At 39.2% G+C, this 22,805-nt stretch overlaps 2 protein-coding genes and 1 pseudogene across 5 annotated transcripts in view; 2 read left to right on the top strand and 1 right to left on the bottom strand.

Annotated features, from left to right (window-relative positions):
- The window catches only part of itgbl1 (integrin, beta-like 1), a 47,260-nt gene extending 45,277 nt beyond the window's left edge, over nucleotides 1–1,983 (bottom strand). The window contains exon 1 of the mRNA XM_088352137.1: nucleotides 1,765–1,983. Coding sequence (XP_088208263.1) covers nucleotides 1,765–1,856 — 92 coding nt within the window. The 5' untranslated portion in view covers nucleotides 1,857–1,983. The remainder of the gene's footprint in view (nucleotides 1–1,764) is intronic.
- Nucleotides 230–343, top strand: LOC148353062 (U2 spliceosomal RNA; annotated as a pseudogene).
- Nucleotides 1,984–10,758: 8,775 nt separating the features above from the next.
- Nucleotides 10,759–22,805, top strand: part of nalcn (sodium leak channel, non-selective) — a 111,457-nt gene continuing 99,410 nt past the window's right edge. For 2 of the 4 annotated variants that reach the window (XM_088352848.1, XM_088352847.1), the window contains exons 1-5: nucleotides 10,813–10,856; nucleotides 17,406–17,505; nucleotides 17,716–17,777; nucleotides 19,522–19,662; nucleotides 20,370–20,552. In XM_088352848.1, coding sequence (XP_088208974.1) covers nucleotides 17,736–17,777; nucleotides 19,522–19,662; nucleotides 20,370–20,552 — 366 coding nt within the window. In that variant the 5' untranslated portion in view covers nucleotides 10,813–10,856; nucleotides 17,406–17,505; nucleotides 17,716–17,735. Of the gene's footprint in view, nucleotides 10,857–17,405; nucleotides 17,507–17,715; nucleotides 17,778–19,521; nucleotides 19,663–20,369; nucleotides 20,553–22,805 lie in introns of those variants that run through there. The other 2 variants (XM_088352849.1, XM_088352850.1) reach the window with 2 other exon arrangements.

The raw sequence follows: 22,805 nt of genomic DNA, 5'->3' as shown, positions 1-22,805 counted from the left end.
TCCTGGCGAGATCACGGGGGTGCTGGAGTTCACCCCAGCTTTTTTCAAACCGTGAGCACCCTAAACTGGTTGCCAGCCAGTTGCAGTGCATATGAAGACATACAACCATTAACATGCTCACTCATAGCTGGGAACAAGTTGGAGTCACCAATTAATCTACCATGCATGTTTTTGGGAATGTGGGAGGAAACCATAGTGCCAGGAACTTAACTGCAAATGGGCATCATGAATAGCTCTCGGTTGTACGGGCATTTTTGCAATCCGGAGATGGAATAAGAACTTGCTCTGTCCACTCCACGCATCGGCCCGGTATTGCAGTACCTCCGGGAACGGTGCATTTGCACTGATCGCTGCTTGGCCCTGTAGCTAGGACCTTGACTCGGCCTCTTGGCTGGGAGCAAGTGTCTCGGCCCCTTGGCTTTGTAGCGTATTGTGATTTGACCGATAACGGATAATGGATAATTGATAAAGAATATGGAACAATAAACCTTCCAACCCCAAACATAGACCCCCCCCCCCCCCCCACATAGACCCCCCCCCCGAAACACACACACACACACACACACACAGACATGGGGGTCACATGCAAATTCCACATAGGGAAGCATGTAGTTGGATTTGTACCTGAGATCCCTGAAATATGAGGCCGATATGCTAACCACTAATCCACTGTGTCGCCCTCAAAGGAAATATTTCAGTTTCTAAATGTGCAACCGCCTCAAAAATCTTGGCCTTCCATAATGTAGTTTCAAAACAACCAACGCGCTAAGTGTTGTGGAAAGAATAATCAAAGGGGTGTTAAACACATGGCCGAGGGCCAATTGCAGTCCGCGGGACGATATTTTGAAGTTGCGTTATATTGCAAGAGTTTGATATTGGGCTGTTGAACTGAAGCTGAACAGAAATTAGATACAGTGCCTAGCAAAGGTGGACACGTTAGCAGGAGAAAGAAGTGTGTTCTAAGTGCAGAGATCCTCCCCTACCATTTAAATCCGTCCATACCTCCAGCTCACCCAATAGCTTTGTGTATTTGGCTAGTGTTTTTGGGAGTTTATAGTTTTTTTGTGGGTTTTCAAAAAGTGACTCAACAGTGAATATACATATTTATTGAGGTTCCATATAAAGGATTCCTTAGCAACGTACAGTCAAAATGGGTTTTGTCCTATGTCACCCCTTGACATTAAACTTTAGTCAAAACTGTGCCCTTTATATACTGAACCAAACCATCTTCCATTCCCCTGTTTTGGAACATTATATTATTTGCAAGATATAACTTTTATCTCCGTGCCATATGTAGTCTATAATAGAGCCCTATATGACTTGTGAGCCATTGGTTCCAAAGAGAGGGGTATTGTGTTGGAATACAATTATTACTATTACATGGGAAATGTGCACTATATACATAGTAAGATTACAGTTTATTTACTTTATAATGATAAGAAATACTAATTTCACGTAATAGATTGTGTTATGCCTTGCTGTGTTACATTGGGTAGGCTTTTGAAAAATTCTTTGGAGTTTTAAGTTATGATATATTTTTGAGTTGCCATAGAGATTTTAAAATACCTGATTGTTTGAAAAGAAACCAAAAAGTCAAAAATGAAAACAGCATCATTCAGATCCTTTGACTTTTGCACACTGCCTGTTACATTGTCTGTCAGCGAACTCTGCATCTCTTTTCCCCACAGTACCTTCAGCTCATCCCAAAATAAATACGAAAACCATATTTTTACATGCAGAGTACGAAGTTATTTGGAAACTCACCTTACAGACTGCAACAATGTGTCGTCCACGCTCGAAAGTAGAATAAGAATCACCGGCACTAGCGCAGGTTGCGCCCAAACTTCTATGTGCATGTTTAGATCCTGCTGTTAACCTTAAGTTTAAGTAGCTTGAAGGAATTTTCCCACTCTCCCTTCGCTGACAGTTGCGAGACAGAGAAGAAAACAGGAGGGGAGAGAGAAAAAGCAGCGGGCTAGCCTCGATCCCCTCTCTTACAAGTGCATTTCATTAGTTGAGACTCTAAAGCCTCAGTCCCAGCCAAGAGTTTGTACAGGGGAAAACTGCCAAACTGAAAAATTCACTCACCAATTTTAGAATGTAATGAGAAGCAGACTGTTATTATTTTGGGGGAGATTCATTTTTTCCCTCTCTTTTTCCAGATGATATTTTTTTTGGATCTGGGACCTAGCATCAGTTTTGTGTTTGTTTCTTTTTTTGTTTTGTTTCTTTTTTGGGGTGGGGATTTCAACTTGCAAGGTAAATGGAAATCTATAAGGCACAAACCCATTTGACGGATGATAGAAGAGGTCAGCTAACCAAAATATGTTAAAAATCATCTAAAATACAAGGGCAAAAATGCCCTTAAAGGCCGCAGATGGAAGACATGTAAGGTTTAAAGTGAAATTCCAAACCAGATTTAAACCTAACGATGGTTTGTCTCATGAGCCATGGAAATAAAGTTATGAACGAAAAAGAGGCAGGTTTCAGGGAGGGAAGGGGCACCACCAAACCGAATTTTAATTCACGCATCCTGTACAAGAAATTTGAACAACACCAGAAAAACCTCTATTATGTCATTGTGGATTTCAGCGAGGCGTTTGACAGAGTATGGTAATAATTTTATGGTCCTCCATGCGGAAGAACATCATGGCAGCAGTGTTCTCGTTTGCCCACGTCCCTGCGTCCTAGATGGATCATTTTTGCTGGGGACGCATAGTCTCAAATCAACGTGCATCCCCGGGATGCAACTTTTTTGACACAAAATTGTCATTATTACCCGATTACATTTTTTTTAAACAAAGATTTACCGCACTCCAAAGGCAGAACCAGCAGATGTTGTTTTGGTCTCGCGGTTCGAGTTTTCGTCTGCATGCCGATCTCGATTGTGTGGTGAAAAGTCCGTCTCTTTTTAGAGAATCGTCTTTTTCGGCACAACTCATTCAACAGAGCCAGCTCTCAAATGGCTCACTTGTTATGATACATTATTTTACGAATTATTATGTTGTATAAAGAAGTTAAGAAAAAAATATTGTATAAAAGGAGAAAATGAAAAAAAGACAGGTTTGTGGTTATCCCTTTAATCGGTATATTACCAACAAAATTTTGATGCAGAAAATGAATCAATAATTTGATGATTAAAACTGAATGAATTCTGTATATATATTTTTAATATATATTTGTCACCGATTTACAATTTCAATCTCAATAACACTAAATTTTGGGGACCCATAGATCTCTGTTGGGACCCATAGATTTTTGAGCATGAAAGTCCCCGGGACTCATCACTTTTCAGAGGTAAAATGAACACTGTCATGGGCCAGAAACTAAATCACAATGCGGTCCTGATCAATAGTAAAATTTGAGCATGGTTTGAAACCACAGTCGGTTTGGGATGAGGCTAAATTCTTTCCAACTTTATCCAACATCTTCCTGGATAAGATCATAACTTAAGCTCTGGACATAGAGGTACAGTCCGCATCAGGGGATACAACTTCACTAGCCTCCCTTTTGCTGATGATGTTGCTGAATTGGCAGAAGGACAGGAACTCAGGAATATGGTCAATCACCTGGACAAAGCATCAACCCCATATGGGATGGAAATCAGCAAAGAAAAACAAAAGTAAATACCAAAAACTCCGATGGTAGCACCACAAACCGCACAATGACCCTACGAAGAACTGTTGTCAACGGAGGACAGACAAAAACTGCAATAGTATTGTCATGTCACAGGATCATCAGGACTGGCCAAGATCATGCTCCATGGCACAGCCCAAGCAGGCAGGAGGAGAGGAAGACTGTAAAACAACTGGGCTGACAACATTAAGATATGGACTGGTGCCAACTTGGCCATGACCCAGAAACAGGCCAGGAACTGTTAACAATGTAGAAAGCTGTCCAAAATTGTGTCCTCATTGGTGCTCCAACGATCCAGGCAGTTAATGTCACAATCACCTGGATCGAGAACACCTGTGCTCAGGATTTGGCCCCAACAGCCAGGACAGCTGATTGGTGCACCCTGTCCAATTATATCCTCAGCTTCCGGAAACAAGCTGTCTGATTGTACTTTGCTACCTGTTGCCATCTGCTCAGAAAGCCCGTACCTCCAACTCTTTGCCTGCCTCCTGTTTTCTTCTGCTTGATCTCCGTTGCCGACCCGTTTCCGAATTTGCCTACGACCTGCCCTGCCCTTCTGACTCCTGCACACGTTTCCGAACACGACAACGCCCTTCTTCTCCAGCCCCGACCAACAACACGACGATTCCGCCTGTTCACGACCATTCCCGTCAAGCCTTCACCCGCCTGTCAAGCCCCGTCAATCCGTCAAACAACAGATCGAAGAATCACGCCTTGTCTTTCTTTCCTTCCAATAAAAAACAAGAAACGAGTGCAAGTGATCCGAAACCGAACCCCCAAAAAGGTAAACAAAGAAGAGTCCATTCAAATGCTTCTAAGAAATGCACATACTTAATGCGCAACAAAGGAACGTGACAGAGGCTGCAATAATGATAAGCCAGAAGTTGGCATCAACGAGTGGGATACTTCTAAATGCCAGACAACAGCCTTAACTCTTAATCCGCAACTTTCAATTTGCTACTACTACTAATAATAAATAACATTACGATGTGAACAGTTCAGAAAGGCAAAAAGACAAAAAGCGAGACTACGTTTTTTTCACATGACAGCGACAAAATACTAAATAGTTCAAATTGGTTTGGACTAGGTTGACTTACGTTTTAAGCTAACTTCATCTCCATCATTTAACTTTGCTGTCCAATATTATATATGCACAATAAACATAACAGATGAAATCACTTACTATTGCCCGAGTGCAAACATCCAATAGATAAGACCTAATACAAATAACAAATAGCAGCTCAGTGATTGAAAAAAATGTATATAAAAATATGAAAGGTGTAGAATACAAAATGTGCAAAGTATAGCGGGAATCTAATTAGAGTAGTTTTGCATTGATAGGACTGAAGGCTGAGGGGTGGGCGCTGGTAGATAAGGGAGAGACTTCAGAGTCCTGACAGCCTGATGAAAGAAGCTATCCTTGAACCTTTTAGTTCTGGCTCAGAGACTCCGCAGTCTTTTCCTTGACGGCAGCTGGTTAAAGAGGCTGTGAGGTGTGTGGTTGGGTGTGGTGAGCCGCAACCCCGGCTGCTTTGCGGGTGAGGCGGGAATTGTTAATGTTCAGGAGCAGCGTGAGTGTGATACCAAAGACATTTTGTGCTTTTCTCGCTATGCCCTGCACAGTTTATGGGCAGGACACGGTAGAGGCGCTACACCACACAGTTATGGAGCTGGTCAGAATTATCGTGAATGTGCCTGTGTAGGATAAGAGAATGATGAGGGGGCACTTGTTTTCCTAAATTAGCAAAGCAAGTACAGGTGTTGATGGGCTTTCTTGGCCAGAGATGGAATGTCATGACTCCAGGACAGGTCCTCACTGATCTGCAGACCCAGGAACTTGATATTGCTCACCCTCTCAACCGCAGCACCGTTGATCGTGATTGGGGCATGCATGGTGTGCACCATCCTGAAGATGACAAAAAAAAAACTCCTCGGTCTTCTCATACGTAAGGAAGGAAATTGTTGTCATAGTTGAGTTTTCCTCCTGATTTTTTTTATCATTTTGAAAGTGCATTTGTGAAACCATAAAAGGCTTGTTCTGTACTTAGAAGCCCAGAATACTCTGATTTTTTATTTTATTAGTTTTATTGCAATACAAACCTCAAACTGATTACTTCAGAACTTGTTTTACCTGTCTAGTTTTTCAACCCAGATGTTCATTCGAAATCGAGGACGAAGAAGAAGGCTGGGAGATTCACATCGACCTTCAGAACAGTCATCCTTGGTACAGGGATGAAAACAATTCTGACCAAAAATAGACAGTCCAGTTCGCATTCAGGTTGCGTTAGGTTCAAGCACAGCAACGCCAGTCAGCATGGAACTGATTGCCTGAAAAGGGACACTTTGTGCTCATTGAGTGGGGCAGTATTAGCTCAGGAGGTAGAGCAGTACTCCAATGACCAAAAATCAAAAGACCAAAGAGGCCACAGGTTCGATTCTCAGCTCCTCCGAGTTAAATAACAAAGTGTCCTTGGGCATGACAGGGACCCTTAATGTCTCCGATATGCATGTAGGATTCGCCTTGCATGGCTGAATCAACTATCGGTGTGTGAGTGTGTGTGATTGGGTAGAAGTGTAAAGTGTATCGTAAAATGCCTTGAAAGTCCTCAATGATTGTTAAAGCTCTGTATAAATGCAGTCCATTTACGATATACCCTTGAGACTTTAGTATTTAAAGCCAACTTTGAAAGACATTCATTCTTGGATTCTTGATGTAACAGCCGTCCAAAAATCCATCTACTCCGAGAGCTTTACAGTAAGATTTTACATTCATACCAGTCTTGTTTTTGTATGGTATGTTTTTTCAGTCCTAGTTTCCTCTATTGTCCCTTTCTGGAGTGCCTTGTGTAGAAATACCTTTTCCCTGTTAAAACTCTTCATTTCACATGTGTCCCTGTGCTTGGATCCTTTCTATATTATGCAGCATGGTCATCCTGGAAGGGGGAGTACCTGATGTGCAGTCCCTTTTCTAGGTTTCTTCATTTTCCTCATGTTGAGGTTTTTGAGTTTTTCCTTGCCTTCATGTAGGTTTTAGATCAGGGGATGGTGTAATAATAGTCTGTAACCTGCAATTATAAACATGACTTGGCTTGGCTATTTATTTTACACAACTTTTTACGTAACATGAAGCTCACCCAGTGAGATCTGACATGACATCTTGCTGATAAAGGTACCCCTAAAAATAAAATATTGTTAAAGGCTTGGCAAAAACAGTCGTAATGAAAATGGTGCGGCGAGGTCACTGTGAGACTTCGTAATTTGTAATCCTTCTATAGCTTTTTAGAACTCGTTTTCCATTGTACTACACAATACAGCAACCTCGAGTGGTCAAATAATACACAGTGTCTCTAAGCTATAATTTAAAATCTCAAGTATCCCTCGAAGATTTTTTTAGATTCCCTTAAAGGGCCCTTGTTAAAAAGAATGGTTGAAAAATATCTCTTGATAGATTTGCTTCACGACTTAATACATGTTTACCTTTTTACCAGAAAATTACTGTTAAAATCAAAATGCTCTCTTTTTAATTCACACTTTTATCTGCCGCAAGACCCAAAGAAATATTTACAGTTTTAAGCATAACCAATGAGGAAGTCCTGTGCGTCTTTTGAAAGTCAAGGTCCAGCTGCTGTCTAAGTGTCAAATCATTGGGATTCCTGAAATGCTTCAGCAGACCTTTGGGTGCTATTGCTTTCACATGTGCTTGTTGTACTTTAACAATGGTTGAGTCTATGATTTCCTGCCTCAAGTAGGCTTAATTTTTTCTTGCTCCAAATCTTTTCTGTACTGTGTTGTTAACGTGTTTTATTTTGCAGCTTTATGGAAAAAAATAGGGTTATTGAGTGCATTTTCTTTCAACTCATTTAAATGACAAATAAAGTTTGTATTCATTTGAATGCCTTGGTAAATAAATCCTTATGTAGGCTGTTCACAATAAATGAATCCCTTAACTGCCTGGGTCATTGGGGGCACCACTACGGCCTCTGTCATAAAATAATGTGACCTGCCAGTAATGTTGAGCAATGTTTAAAATAAATTTGTACCAATAGATAAATAAAAAAATCACTATTTCACTAGGTGATCACAGTAGCCCGTTGGCCACCTATCCTTTGGCTCTCTGTGAGAATTTTAGCCCATCCCATTTCCAAAATGGCGACTGTTAATAAAAATAAGGAAAGTTGACTGTGTGGTCCGCCGCTCCAGGACATTGATATGTGGAAAACCTGCGTCTGCTTAATTTGAAAGGAGACTTGCTGTTTTCAAATCATATACTATCAAGAGGCACTGCGAGAAGAAACATGTTGACCACAAAATGTCAACTGGAAACCATCGCTGTGAAAAGGTGAAGCAACTGAAAGCTGTTTTAGCGGCACATTAGCACTTTTTCACGAGACCCTGCGAGTCAAATGAAAGTGTTACACAAGCGAGTCACTAGGTCGTGACGCTGATCGCCAAACACTGCAAGCCTTTCAGGAGGGTAAATTTATTAAAAAAATGTTCAAAAAATGCCAGGGTGAATGGTCGGCGGTCACACATTTCCAATGACTGTGGTCCTGTTTACCAAATCTGGCTTGTTTTTTTTAAATGAAATGATCTGCATTGATATAGAGCTTTGAAAATGACTTCCCAAAGCCGTTTTACAGCGTGCTTCACATTTCCCAAAAGCGGCCTTGTATTGCAGCCATGTAAGACGCTAACCTGCATATTGGGGGTATTAGGGGTTCAGCGTCTTACCCAAGGACACTTCGACATGTAACACGGACAAGCCGGGATTCGAACTGGGATCATTTGATCCCAAGACGAGCGCTCTACCTACTGAGCTACTGCCGCCCAAAAATTTTGGACACCTCCTCTATTCTGACAGTCTTTTATATTATTATTCTAGTTGAAGTTTTTACTACATGTTTACCCTGGATAATGTCAAATCACGTTGCATTCAAGGCTTCACCACGTTGACATCAATGTCATCACATTATTATCAATGACAATATAGACAATGCAATTCTATTCAATTTTGTAACTTACAATTACATCATATTTAACACATTCAGATTCAGATTCAGATTCAGATCTACTTTATTGTCATTCTAGTACACGTGTATACAGAACGAAATGTCGATACATCTGACCCGCACAGTTTCCTTCAATGTACAGATATAAGTAAAAGTTGTATTGTATTATGGCTACGTATAGTATTTTACCATAGTGCCGATAGTGCAAGAGGAGTAGCTAACCGGATGTGCAAAATGGGCAGTCAGGTTAACAAGTCAGGTAAACAGTAACATTAACACTGTAACAATAACGCTGTAAGTACAATAGTGCAGAGAGCAAATGTGCAAGGAGTGGCAAGCTATAAAGAACTGCCAGTAGTGCAAAAAGTCAGATTAGCAGCCTTTTAGATTTAGGTTAACTATATGTTAGATTGACCATTTAACAGTCTAATGGCCAGGGGGACTAGACTACTGCGGAACCTGGTGGTCCTGCACCGCACACTGCAGTACCTCTTCCCAGAGGCTAGCAGAGTGAACAGTCCATGATGGGGGTGAGAGGGGTCCCCGATAATGTTCTTAGCATGGGATAGGCAGCGCTTCTGGCCAATGTCCTGAATGGAGGGAAGTGTAGTCCCGATTATTTTCTCTGCTGTCCTCGTTACCCTCCTCACACTACCCCAGTCGGTAGCGCTGCAGCCTCCACACCACACAGAGATACAGCTGGTCAGGATACTCTCTATGGTGCCCCTGTAGAATGTGATGAGGGAGGGTGGGGGCAGGTGGGCTCTCCTCATCCTCCGTAGGAAGTACAGGCGCTGCTGTGCCCTCTTAACCAGTGATGCAGTGTTCACGGACCAGGTGAGTTTGTTTGTAATGTGCACCCCTAGGAACTTGATACTGCTGACAACCTCCACAGCCTTGTTGTTGATGCAAAGTGGGGCATATCCTCTAATCAATCAGATTTACCTAGTACTGTTGTGCCGACATCAGCATTTCCCTCTATTTTGATTGGTAACAGCTTATCAAGTTTTATTAATAGTAAAAAAAAACATTTTTATTCATTTATTCATTTATATCCATCAAATATGAACTCAGCCCAGCATAAAATAATAAATAATTTTTGGCAACCAAATTTTGAGACTTCTTTTTGTCAATCACATCAAATTTATGCATGCAATACCGAGCAGACCCACAATCGCACATTGGGGAAGGTCCGCCTTCCCTCTCCTCTCTACCCACTTGGGTGGATTCAAGCCACGCTATAAAAGGTGGATGCACCTACCCCACAATCTCCTTTGCTGTTTTTTTTTGTTTTACTAGCTTTTTTGTACTCAATTTTCCTTTTCTGTTTTAATTTTTTGTTTCTTTCTACATAGCTTCGTTTTTCTTGCTTTTTTTTTTAATTTTATTTTCAATCGTCCCTATTTATTTTTTTATTTTGCTTATTTTCCCCTAGGTTTTTCCTTTTTTCGTTTTACTTTTTGTAATTCCTTTCTTGCTTATTTCTTCTTTTTTCCAAGATTTTAACTTATTTCTTATTCTTTATTATATTTTTTCTCTCTCTAATTTTCATTTTTATTTTGTATTTTCTTCTTCTTCTTTTGTCATTTTAGTGATTTTTTTTCTGTTTAAAGTCTTTTTTGTGCACAACATTACCTAATAAATGGTAATACAATATATGGATTAGAGCAACATAAACAATCTGAAGCTTTACTTGGGAGCTGAAAGAGACGGCTGTTTTCAGCGAGCGGAGGTGAAAGAGCTGCTTCTCTAAACAGAAACGGAATTCCCTTCACTACGACACAAGGATATTTTGGGAGGGGCTGCTCTCTCAATGGGGACTGAAACACCCTGTAGTAGGAAATCCCACATTAGTGTCCGCTGACATACACAATCTTGACAGCATATGCGCTGCCTAGACTGCCCTCACCACTACATCCACTTCTATTTGGGTGGGCACTGACGAAGGACATCATCATATGACTTGCATTATTGATAACGATTGTCAAATTATATTTGACAGTAATCTAAGTCTGTTGACTTAGAGGTGGGGCAGTTCCAGTGTTACCATAGAGACGGTGGCGCGCCTCTCGGTTTGCTGCTGCTGATGAGATGCAGTGTGCGCGCGCGCGCGCAAACACTTACATAGTGTTCAGGCACACTCAGTGGAGGAAACCAGCTGCTGTCACGGACTTGATGCGGTACGGTCGATGCGTGGGACAACCCGCTACTGTAAGTCATTTTGGTCTGTAAGACATTTATTGTGTATCCATGTACGAATTATTATTTTGGCGTGCACCTTCCCCAAAGGCTGTGTTTGTGGATCAAGAACGTGAGAAATATCCACCTGCTAGCATGTTTGGCACCGGAAGTAGATCGGTAGCATCCTCTTTACTGGGCCAGGTCTTATTTTTCGCGTGTATTTTTGGAAATACAACTTGTCATGGTTATCCAGCGTCGTAAGAGGATTGTTTACTGTATCTATAACTTCCTTAACTTATTTTTGGTGTAGTAGTCTTCTTGTTTTAAGGCAATGTAGCGTTTAGCTCTGACGCGTTTCCATAGTAACCTTGGCTGACATGATGTTGTTCATCTGGATGTGGACGCGCATTTCCTGATTGGAATCGGCGATTCTGTTCAGCCTTTTGTCAATAATCGGCTTTGTAAGTGCTGTGTCAATGCATTTAGATTCCAATTCCTTAATGTATTGATTTTTGTTAGTTACGGCCCAATGTCATTGCTCAATTGCCCTCTCCATGTTATGCTTGCCGGGCATGCTGATTTTCATTTAGTATCAGTGATGGGTGTATTGCTAAAAAAACAGTAATTATTTAGAGTAATTTATTTTATTTAAAAAGTAATTCTGTTACACCACAGATTACTGACAACCAAAAGTATCGCATTACTCTGAAAGTAACTATGTAGTTACAAATTACCGTAGATATTCACATTGAAGCCAACCGCCTGAAACTTATGTAAATCAGCCACATAATAAAGTAAATAGAGAGAACATGTGCAGTGAACTCTTCATATTTCTTGTATAATATTTAGAGCTTGCAAACAAACGCTTTCTGCCTCCATTTCTTTGTACTGTTTAAAACATTGTATTTTTATCTCTATGCTTCGTGCATTGCAAAAATAATTGTACAAATAAATAGACCGAACTTCAGTAAAATGTTACTGTATATATGTTCACACTTTTGATCTGTTTGTTTGTTTTTCCTTTGTAAGCTACTACCCCTCCTCACACGCTGTCTACAATCCACTACTTGTGCCACACAACCTAATAGGCTCATATAAACTAACCCATTTCAGTGTTGTATTCGATAGTTGTAAATACGGGTCAGATGTGAGTATATAAGGTAGGGAGAATATCTCCATGCAGAGAAATGTCAGCATTCTTGCACTCTGTGCTTGAAACAGCGTCGTATGTATGTAGTTGAATTTTGTAGGTAAACACTCCCACTCTTCTTATTTGTAATTGTTGATGACAGCTTCAGAGTGAGGATGAACAGTTATTGATTAGAGGCTGTGTAATTCACGATCTGCTTTTTATAAGTAGTGGATTAACGCACCATGTTTAAATTTACAAAATGTTATTAATAACGCGTTTCAGTACTCATTACCGAGAAAATTGTGTTCTACTATTGTCCCTTTGTAACAGTAAGACCCAAAACTGTTCATGATACACATTTGAATTTTATTTGTAACCTTAACACTGTATACATCAGTGGTCCTCTAACCTTGTCTGCACCTTGGACGAGTTTCATTTCTGACAATATTTTCACAGGCAATACCAAAGTCCTAATTAAATGTTTTTGAAGTTTTTCACAACTAACATTAACAATGATTCCATTAAAAGCCCTAACTATGCTATCAATGTCGATAATGGCAATAAGAAGCATCTATCTAGTCTGACATTGTGTCTTTACACAATGGCACCAACACCACATGATAATGACAACTCTGAGACGACTCCCTCATGGTATCATCCTACACAAAATATAATTAAAGTGCAAACACTCATAAGTATTTACGGTCAGTGTGACCGTAGCGGTGTCATTAAAACCATAACAAGAAAAAATATAACAAAATTTATATTTATTTCATTAGGTCCCAGTACCCAGGGTTCCCGCGGATCCTTGAAAGTCTGAAAAGGCATTCCATTAATTATTCTAAAAATAAGACCTTAATTAGCATTACATTGTATTAAATCAAATTCCAAAAGACTTAAACATGTGACAACATTGATAAGATTTTTATTTGTTTGAAGTAAAACAATTTCGTAAAAAAGTCATTTTTAATTCATCATGATAAAAATGCTTCATGAATGTAGCAGAGGAGTTCTATGGAATTATTAGCTATCTGCCAGTTTTGACTGAGGATCCATGATGTACTGCAAACACCATTTTTTTAATGACTAAAACTTTAAACAATAATAAAACATACATTTGTTTAAAATTGCCTCAAATTCATGTGATGTTGTTGACTTGGTCCTAAATTTGAGTTTAAAAGGAATTAAAAGAGTCTTAAAAAGTTCCTGTAGGAACCTTGCCACTGATATACAGTGCTACTCAAAATAATAGCAGTGCAATGTGACTTACCCGAACATCCGTGGTTTTTAGTATATTTTTGGTTGTTACATGCCAAACAAATTTCCAGTAGGTGCAGTAGATTCTCAACAAACAAGAGCCAGAATCCGTAATAGGCACGCTGCGAAGACTGCGGAATTGGGCAAATAGTTCAAAGGGGTGTGTTCCAAAAAATAGCAATGTGGCAACATATCTCTGAGTTCATCAATTTTGGGGAAGAAAAAAAACAAAAACAGGCGTGAATCAGTTGTGAATGTAATAATGAGTACCACCCACTCATTTAAGGATGAACATGCGTTTGAAGAAAATGGGTTGTTTGGGTATACTGTAGGTCTTAAAAATGATTCATGGAAACATTCTGCCTGACGATATTTGAATTTTACATTAAACCAGACTAGGATTCCCGTTTTTTATTTATAATATTAACTTATGGCAACATAGATGTAATGTATAAGCCTTTATATGCACTAACTGCTGAGTGACCTGTTGATCTCACCAACCGGTAGCATTTTAAATTATATTGTTGTTTTTTCATCATTTTTCAAGTCAAGTCAAGTCATTTTTATTTGTATAGACCTTAATCACAAAGAGTCTCTAAGGGCTGCACAGGTTATTGCACAGACTATTATTACATTATTACACCATCCCCTGATCTGAAACCAACATAAAGGCAAGGAAAAACTCAAAAACCTCAACATGAGGAAAATGAAGAAACCTTGAGAAGGGACCGCACATATGGTAATCTCCCTTTCAGGATGTCCAGGCTGCAATGGATGTTGCAATAACAAATAATAATAATACACAGATCTTTTTCTGGTCTTGTGTTTTTTATTTTTTTATTTAATTTATTCGTTATTTTATTTTTTTAGCTTTCACTTTTTGCTTTTTTGTTGTCTTTTTCAGACCAATTTTAGGGAAGTGAAATGCTTGCTCTATTGGGTTATGGTCTGGAAGATACAATATAAAGTTTCTATGTAAACTATAGTGGACAGTTATTTTTAGACTTTTGCTCTCAAAAATTACTTTCTTAGATGTTTTTGTTATGAAAAGTTACAAAGGTTGAGAAATGAATCCTCCACACACTTTCAGACTAAGAATTAACATGATTGCATCCTGCCTGCAAGGAACATGTCGTCTTTCCCCCCAAATGGAAAGTTAATTGTAGTTCTCTCCACTAGTCCTCCCACCTAATAGCAGCCAGCCCCTGTGATTTTCTTGTCACTCTTTCTCATATCTTTTTACGTTAAGTGCAGTGACATTTCGTAATTGTTTCTAAATGTGAAAGCAATTGCGATGGAAAGAAAAATTAGGGTCATTATTTGATTTATCATCATGACAGAATTGTTTATTTTATATTTCTTTGTTTTTTATTCATAATGTTGATAAATAGACTGAGCAATGTGCATCCTTATAGAGAGAGCATATAGATGTGTGAACATTTGCATTCCTGTCCTATTTTCAGTACTTAAAGTGTTCAAAACCTATGACCACATCTTTTATAAATTTTGATGTACAAATTACAAAGTATGCCCATTTCCATCTGTTCTGATTTTGGAAATATTGAGCAGTTGCATCGTATGGGTTGATTTTTCTGCAAAAAGACACAAAATAGACAGATGATATGGCAGGGATGACAATTTGTATTTTGAGATTTTACACTGAAGGTGACATTGAAACCAAATTTAAATATTGCTTCAAAAATCATGAAATACTCCTTGTGTTGGTGTATCAACAGATAGAATATTTTGATCAAAATGTATTCATGTTTGTAATGTTTGTAATGTGTTATAAAGAGTTGACTCATCAATGTGTGCTGATGTGTTAAAAAAGACAGCACATAGAATTTTCTGTATCACTTTTCTCCCCAAAATTAGCCAAAAGTATCCTAGACTTAGATAATTGGGTTTCAAATCATGCAGGAGACAGAATATCTGTATTTCAATGTTACCTATACCATAGCAAGATCCTGTCGGGCCACCAGGGTTTAATTGGTCTCGCCAGAGTTTCAAAAGCTTGTATTATTAAAGAATATAATAATATTTCTAAATATATAAAAATGCAAAGTTAATATATAATAACTTTTAGATATCTGATTATATAAATGATCACAAACACCATGTTGTGTAGTTGTGTTATGTATCTCCGTTTTCCTCAAGTTGAAAATTTTTCAACTCTCAGCCACTAGAAAAAAACCGTTAAGCGCCGAGCGTCTTGTGCAGAAAACCAGCCCAGCGCCTTGTCGCACTGCTGCCGTTTTACAAAGAGCGTAAAAAAAAAAACGCTGCCTATCGCAAGCAATTAGAAACCTTTTTTCAGAGCAGGAAAACGTGTTGTGGACATTGGCCTTAATTGTAGCTTATGAGTTGTGTGTTCAATCACCTCCTGTAAACCATTGAAGAAGAACCAAAATCCTGTGATAGCAGCAATCACAAAAGCAGCGTTACTGATATTGAATACCCTATTTTGTAATGGGTTTTAAATTTAAATGTTATATCGCTTGTTTGATCTGTTTGATCTGTTTGCCTGTGTTACGATACCTTAACATAGTACAGCATCGACATTGGAAAAACGTGCATCTAATTAAATGAACAGCATATTTTTTGCTGTCTCATTTACCATGCTTTGTGGGTGTAAATGGTTTAGTGCTCATTGCCTTTCATAACTAGTTTATTTATGATTCCATAATTTACAAGGGCACACATTTATTATAGATTTAGCTACTTGATTTGGCTCTACACGTGCACCAGACAATGAATTTAAGATGTACAACATTTTCTTCCGTGGGAGCATGTCCCGGACCGTTTTAGACTTTTCACTCAGCAGGGTCTCACACAATTCAATGGGAAACACTGGTATTAAAAAGAAAACCACCAATTTTTTAGGGATATAAAACATTGAAACGGCCTCTCAACTTGTACTGTACCTGACATGACTGCTTTAACAACCACCTCAGGCCCATTTCGGCTGACCCACCAAATGTGACCACTTGACTAAAATGGGTTTGACACAACTGCACTATACCAATATTTCCCAAGGTCGAATTATGTTATGTGTCCTTTGTCTCCCTGATCACCAAGCTTTCCTTGTTACCTGGCCCATAAATTAAATCACCATGTCATGTTAAGTTAAATTTTGTTTAGTTCTGCATATGTTTTTGTGTTTCATCTTAAGTTCTGATTGAGAAAATAAGTAACATTTTTTATGACAAATATTGTTTACCTTAATACATATAATAACAACATCAATAATAATATTTAATAATAATGCTAATATTTTTTTATTGTTATAAATCCACTTGACCATGTGCAACTTTATTTGGGTGTCCCTATAACATAACACTAACATCACATGGGCAACAACCTTTCTGGACCAACACAAAGCAAAACACTCGGATCACTATCGTAACATTAAATTTAATATTGCACATTGAACCCATGCCAGATGGACAAGGACACAATCTTGCCAAATAAACCAAACCCTGTGAACTGTGTTGTTGCCATAGTGCTGTTTGGTGGTCCTTGCTTGTTGTGTGGTCAACCTAGAGTTCAAAGTGTCCTCAAGCTGCGATGATTACTTTTTCCTCCATTACCAAAGGTTTTTCAATGGCCAATAGTTTGTTTGCCTTCTCATGTACAGTATTCAAGACGTTTCCCAAATAACCGTTGCAACACAACTTAATGTGCTGCAGTTGACCATTCTCCAAGTCAATTGTCTATTGCCGATACTGAAGAGCAGAAAGTTGGTCTGATGCATTCTTCGCTAAATCTTCAGCCTGGCTTCGATCTTTGCTTCCAACGTAACAGTTGAGAACCTCAGTTATTTTAATTCAAAGGCACCGCTTCATGTCTCTGGTCCATGTTAGCTTTGACCGTAGCGTTGTTGAGGAAAAACATAAACTTAAAAACATAAAAAAAATGGTACTAATTTTTAATTCTGTGCAAATGACCCAAGGCAGGGCACTGGGCCATGTCAAGGGAATGATTTTGGGTCCTCCCCAGGACTTTCCATTACAATATGCTTCTATAGTTATTGATAACATTTTCGCTTGCCATTTTCTGTCACCCTTGTAGCTAGGAAAGAAGAATAAAGTGGTAGGAGAATATTTCAATCATTGCGTGTTTTAAGTCAACTAAACAAAATGTTTCTTTTATGTTACTTCAACTTATTATCCAATGATTGCTCACTACAGCAAATCCAGGCCCCGAAGACACTTTTGCCTTTTCCATATCCGGGTGGTCCCTCTACCTCTCCATGCCCCGGGGATGAACGCACCAATGAGGAGCCTCACAGTGAGTCCCCCGAATTTGTTTTTCCGCTCGGCGCATCTTCCTTCTCCACGCCCTGTCTCCCATTCACAAAACGTGTTGCATACTGTATATGCCTTGACGTCAGATGTGGTGGGCATTCCTGTCTCTCTGAGCGTTATGTAGATGTGGGTATAGTGTAAATGTACGCCATATTAGCCATGATGTTGACTAACCGTTATGTGTTATTTGCAGGGTATGCCTGATCGCATGTTATGTGCAGTGCTGGAGCAATTTCAGCTTTACTTTTCCCTTTGGTATGTGCGCTTTGTCTCCATTCAGAGTGTCATTTCTTCTTTTCATCTGCGCACACAGCCGTTTTCAATTTGTGCAGCGGCTTTAAAGTCACAACTTTTTCTCAATACTGTACACACACATGTGCCCACATTTTGCACATTCTTACACTGCATGATGATGATTATGTGAGAGCTCTTCACTTGATAAGTTGCTGGACATGTTCCAGTGTGAAAGCACTTGTCCTGTGTCTCATGTGTGCTTTGCTGTGTAACATGATGGCATCACGCATCATGTGTCGAGCACATTTAAGAATACATATCTGTTTGGGCAGTTCAAGTCCTGGTCTTCATTATCAACATTTTCACATTGATTCAAACAGTGGCATCTACTCTTAGCTCCTAATGGTCCACAATTTTAGGGCATTTGAATTTTACAGTGAGAGAAGTCACGCACGTCCACGGCATCTATGTCACATTTTAGCAGGCGCAACTCTATAAATGTATATAAATTTGAATCACTTACCAAAAGCTAATATGTTAAATGTCCTAAAACAGAACTTTGGTATAATATGTGTCACCAGCATGAATATTTAAATGAATGAATGAAAAAAAACATGCATGTCAGGTTAATTGGCTGGTCAAAATTGTCCCTAGGTGTGTATGCGCGAGTGAATTGTCTGTCTCTGTGTGCCCTGCGACTGGCTGGCAACCGGTTCAGGGTGTCCCCTGCCCATTGCCCGAAGATTGCTGAGATGGGCTCCAGCGCCCCTGCGACCCTACTGAGGATAACCAATGCAGATAATGGATGGATGGATGGACGGGGTTTGGGTTGGCGTTTGGATTGTATATGAAACAGACCTTTTTTAAGCTACTTTAACAAAAATCTGCAAAGATGATCATGAAATCAGTCTCTGCCACCCTCCCTCCTTTCCTGCTTCCTTATGTGTTGCGCGTCCCAAAACAGGTTTGATAAAAGATTAAAAGAGATAGGCACGGTCGGAAAAAAAATATAAAGGCTATTTAATCTTAGTTGAGCAATGCTAACACATACCTAATATATAAAGTATTCTATTTCACCTTTTCTAAGGACTTCTCAAATAGTGCACCCCACCTCTGACGTGCATCACTGAATTTAGGGATTAAAAATGACTATAGCTCGTGATAATTAATAACACGGTCGGAGATACCAAATACTAAGATTCTTCTTAGGTTTATTACGCCAGTTGATAGCAAATACCTAAACACATTTTCTATGAAAACTACAGACATAGAAAAAAATAAGCATTGTTCATTTTTTAAGTAAAATGTTAATTTTTAAAAATACATTGATTGTTACAAATATCAAAGTGATTTTTTTTCACAGAATTTGTACAATACATTTATTGGTGATTGCTGCTTTTGATGTTTGCAGAAAATTCCCTCTCTGAAATATGTTTTTCCATTTTTGGCAGCTTTTTCAGTTAGACGAAATATGTCAGCTGCAGTTGTTTTTCTATGGCAGCATGATTTCAAATACAATCCTGAATCTAAAATATTTCACATTTTAATTTTCTGTTTCCAGAGTGATATTTTTAAGTTTTTTTTACGTGGTTACTGTACCCATTAATGCTACGTCACTATCTGCCACTGACCTTCTTTACCTAATATTTAATAATTATTAATGCAACGTAAACCTGGTAAAACACTATCTGGACTTGAATGCATATGGAGAATGTCATGGTCTCACTTGTGTAGCACTATGTGGTCTACCTGCTCTCTCTGTCAGATCCACTCTCTGTATAGCACGGCAAGCCCCAGCATGCTTAAGAGGAAACAAAGCTCTAGGGTGGAGACCCAGCCCATGACCGACTTTGGGCCTGATGAGACCTTAGCAGACAGTGCTGACATCTTCTGGATCAACAAACCAGTATGTGTAGCTTTATTAACTTGTTTCTATTTTGTGGTGGATAAGGGATAGTTAATGTTTTACTGACTTGCCTTAACATTGTTGTAAATCATGCAATTGATTCTAAAAGGACCCCTACGGAGTTTGGAACTTTTTACCCGCATCCGCCATCTCTTAGCTTGTATCATTATTGCAGCCTTTTTCAAGCTCCTTCTTTTACGTGTGCAAGTACATGTATTTCTGTGATCAGCTCAAATAAACGCTTCTTTTTTTATCTTTCTTGGGGTTTGGGTTGGGATTTGAACTGTACTTTAAACAGGCTTTTTTTCAACTTTCAACATTTTCACGCTAAAAACAAAATAAAAAACGCAGGGAACGGGCATTAATTTACTCTTCAGGCCAACCCTGCTCCTCCCATTTCTCCTTCCGAATGTGTTCTTTTCTAATGTGTTCTTCCCCATATGTGCAATGGAAACAAAATTATTAGAGCTCTTTGAACTTAAACATCATTTAACTTTTTACTTGTTAAGGACACCTCAAACGACCCAACCCTCAGGGAAATATCTATAAACTCTACAGTCAATATTTAAGTTACATTGAAGTATGAGGTATTTATTGTACCACAAATACACAATACCAATATGTAATTATATAGGCTAATTTTCACAGATTGCTGGATTTATTTCCATTTAAAGTAAACAACTGCATTTTCTTTTAATTTTCTGTAGTGGGTGCACACCCTGCTAAGAGCCTGCGCCATCATCAGCGTCATCTCGGTGTGCATGAACACCCCCAAAACATTTGAGCACTATCCGCCTCTACAGTATGTGACCTTTACATTGGACACGCTGCTCATGTTCCTTTACACAGCTGAGATGATCGCCAAGATGCACATCAGGGGAATCATCAAGGTAGTGGCCTGCATATTAAAGTTTGACTTGAAAATGTGATGTCTTTTCCCACAATCTAACCTTTGTAGTCTTTATTATGAACAAACTAAGTATTCCTTTTTGCAAAATAATGCACTTGGGATCTGCTTAACACAGTGTGTGTCATGATTAGAGATGTGAATCACCTGTGCCCGCTCATTTGGTGCCAACCGCTACGGGCTCTGATTGGCTCACTGTCCCTATTTAAAACAGTCCTTTCGATCTACTGGTTTCAGTCCGTCTGCGAACCTCTGTTTATACAAGGCAAGCCTTTTTTGACCCTGACTCCCGCCTGTCCCGTTTTTTGCTCCCGTTTGTCCCTGGCTACGACCTGTTTTGTTCCCGACCATATCTGCTCTCCCATATCGGCTTACGACCCATTTTTGATCCAGACAAAGTCTACTCTCCCGTCCCGGCTTACAACCCATTTTTGATCCCGACTAGGTCTACTTTCCCGCCCTGGCTTATGACTCCTCTCCGATCCCGACCACGCTTTGCTCTCCCAGTCCCGGCTACCGACCAGTTTTTCTGTCCCTGACACCGCCATCGCTCGCTACGGAAGATCCACTTCCGTGTTCAGATCACAGTCAGAGAGCGACTTGCTACCCACGTACAGCGAACACCGGATCGTGGGCACAGCCCTTCCTCTTTCTTTCAATAGAACTTGTCTTAATGTTATGCAATTGGGTCCTGTTTCCGTTCTGGTCCTGACATGTGATGCTTTCAAAGCTGACCATAACAACAAATGACACTTGGCCACTTACCACAACAAAATAAATCACTTTTTAATTTGTCTGTACTGCGTTTACTGCTCGGGTGTTTTCTCTTAAATTTGGAATATATATAAAAGAGTATCTATACTTTTTTGACACTTGTGTGCATTGTTATTACCACTCACATGTTGTTTATACCAAGTTTTGCTAACTAATTTACTGAAATGACTTTATTTAATTAATGCTTATCCACCACCAACACAGTCCTTTACCCTTTACTAGTAACTACCGGTATTGCAGATGTCCCTAAACTTTTCTGGACCATGGACCAGTTTATTCTTAGACAATATTTTTAAGGCCCAACCCAAGTTTGTCAGTAAACATGTCCTTTTTAAAAAATAACTAATAATAATCTTAATAATTGCAATAATTGAACATGTTTGTCCTTTTTCCATAATAAATAATAATATTAATAACTGCAACCATGATAAAACCATTAATAATCACAATAACATTCATAATAATACTGGCATGATACTTAAAAACATTGAAAATAATAACTATATTATCATTATGAATATTATTAATAAACACTGTAAATCCACTGTGTACTTTATATTTATCTGCAACTTTATTTGGGTGTCCCCGTAATATTGGACTGCATCAGAAGACCGTAGCAACAACCTTTTTGGACCATCACAAATGAACACACTGCTCCCTATGTAATTTTTAATACGAAATTGCAAATTGCAATGTGCAATTCTGCCGCTACTTCTTTCCTAAATTTAAAAAACTGCGTCTTAAAATATGGTGCAGCCTGTTCTGTTTTTCGCAAGGCGGCTGGTTGTAAGGGTGTTGGCGGCGACTAAGGACACCCGCCAAGATCTCCTCGAACATATCCCCAGCTTTCTTACTTCCTCCCTAAATCAGAGATCTCCTTCCTTGTCTTCCTCAACACCCTTTGGCTCTTAAGCAGGATTATCGAAGTGACGAAACTCATTAAGTATCTAGACTCGGTACAGTTCAAATTAGCGCTGCCTGTAAAGCATTATGCACACTGCCTCGGAAATGAATGCGGTGTATTTTTTGTTCCGCTGTTCAACGCCACAGGCTTTAAGCAAGCTTTGTATTTCTTTCTGACACATTTTATGAAGCTAAATAAATTAAAGCCAGGCATGAAGTACTGCATGATGTCAAAATAAAGCCGTTTGGTGTCATTTACTTAAAAATACATAAAACAAACTCCATCACATGAAACATGTGTTTTTGCGGAACATATACTACGCTGCTGCTCAACTCCAGGCGACAGCGGTAGAGAGTGTGGCGCTCACTAAAACAACTTGAACACAAGCACCCACTTGGCGCTATTAATTGAACTTTATTGCTTACAATTGAAGGTCACTCTCATGTGCAACTGGAAAAAAGACTAAAGCGTAGGGGTGGGTGGCTTGTGGGCGTTATTGTGTAAAAGAAAGTACAGGCACTTTTAAAAATTATTATTAAATATTTGAATAATGTGTCA

This window comes from Urocampus carinirostris, chromosome 14 (genome assembly GCF_059441175.1).
Source record: "Urocampus carinirostris isolate Australia breed hairy pipefish chromosome 14, RoL_Ucar_1.0, whole genome shotgun sequence".
Taxonomy (NCBI): Eukaryota; Metazoa; Chordata; class Actinopteri; order Syngnathiformes; family Syngnathidae; genus Urocampus; species Urocampus carinirostris.
The sequence above is the reverse complement of the archived record's forward strand: the minus strand, read 5'-3'. Positions and strand labels throughout refer to the sequence as shown.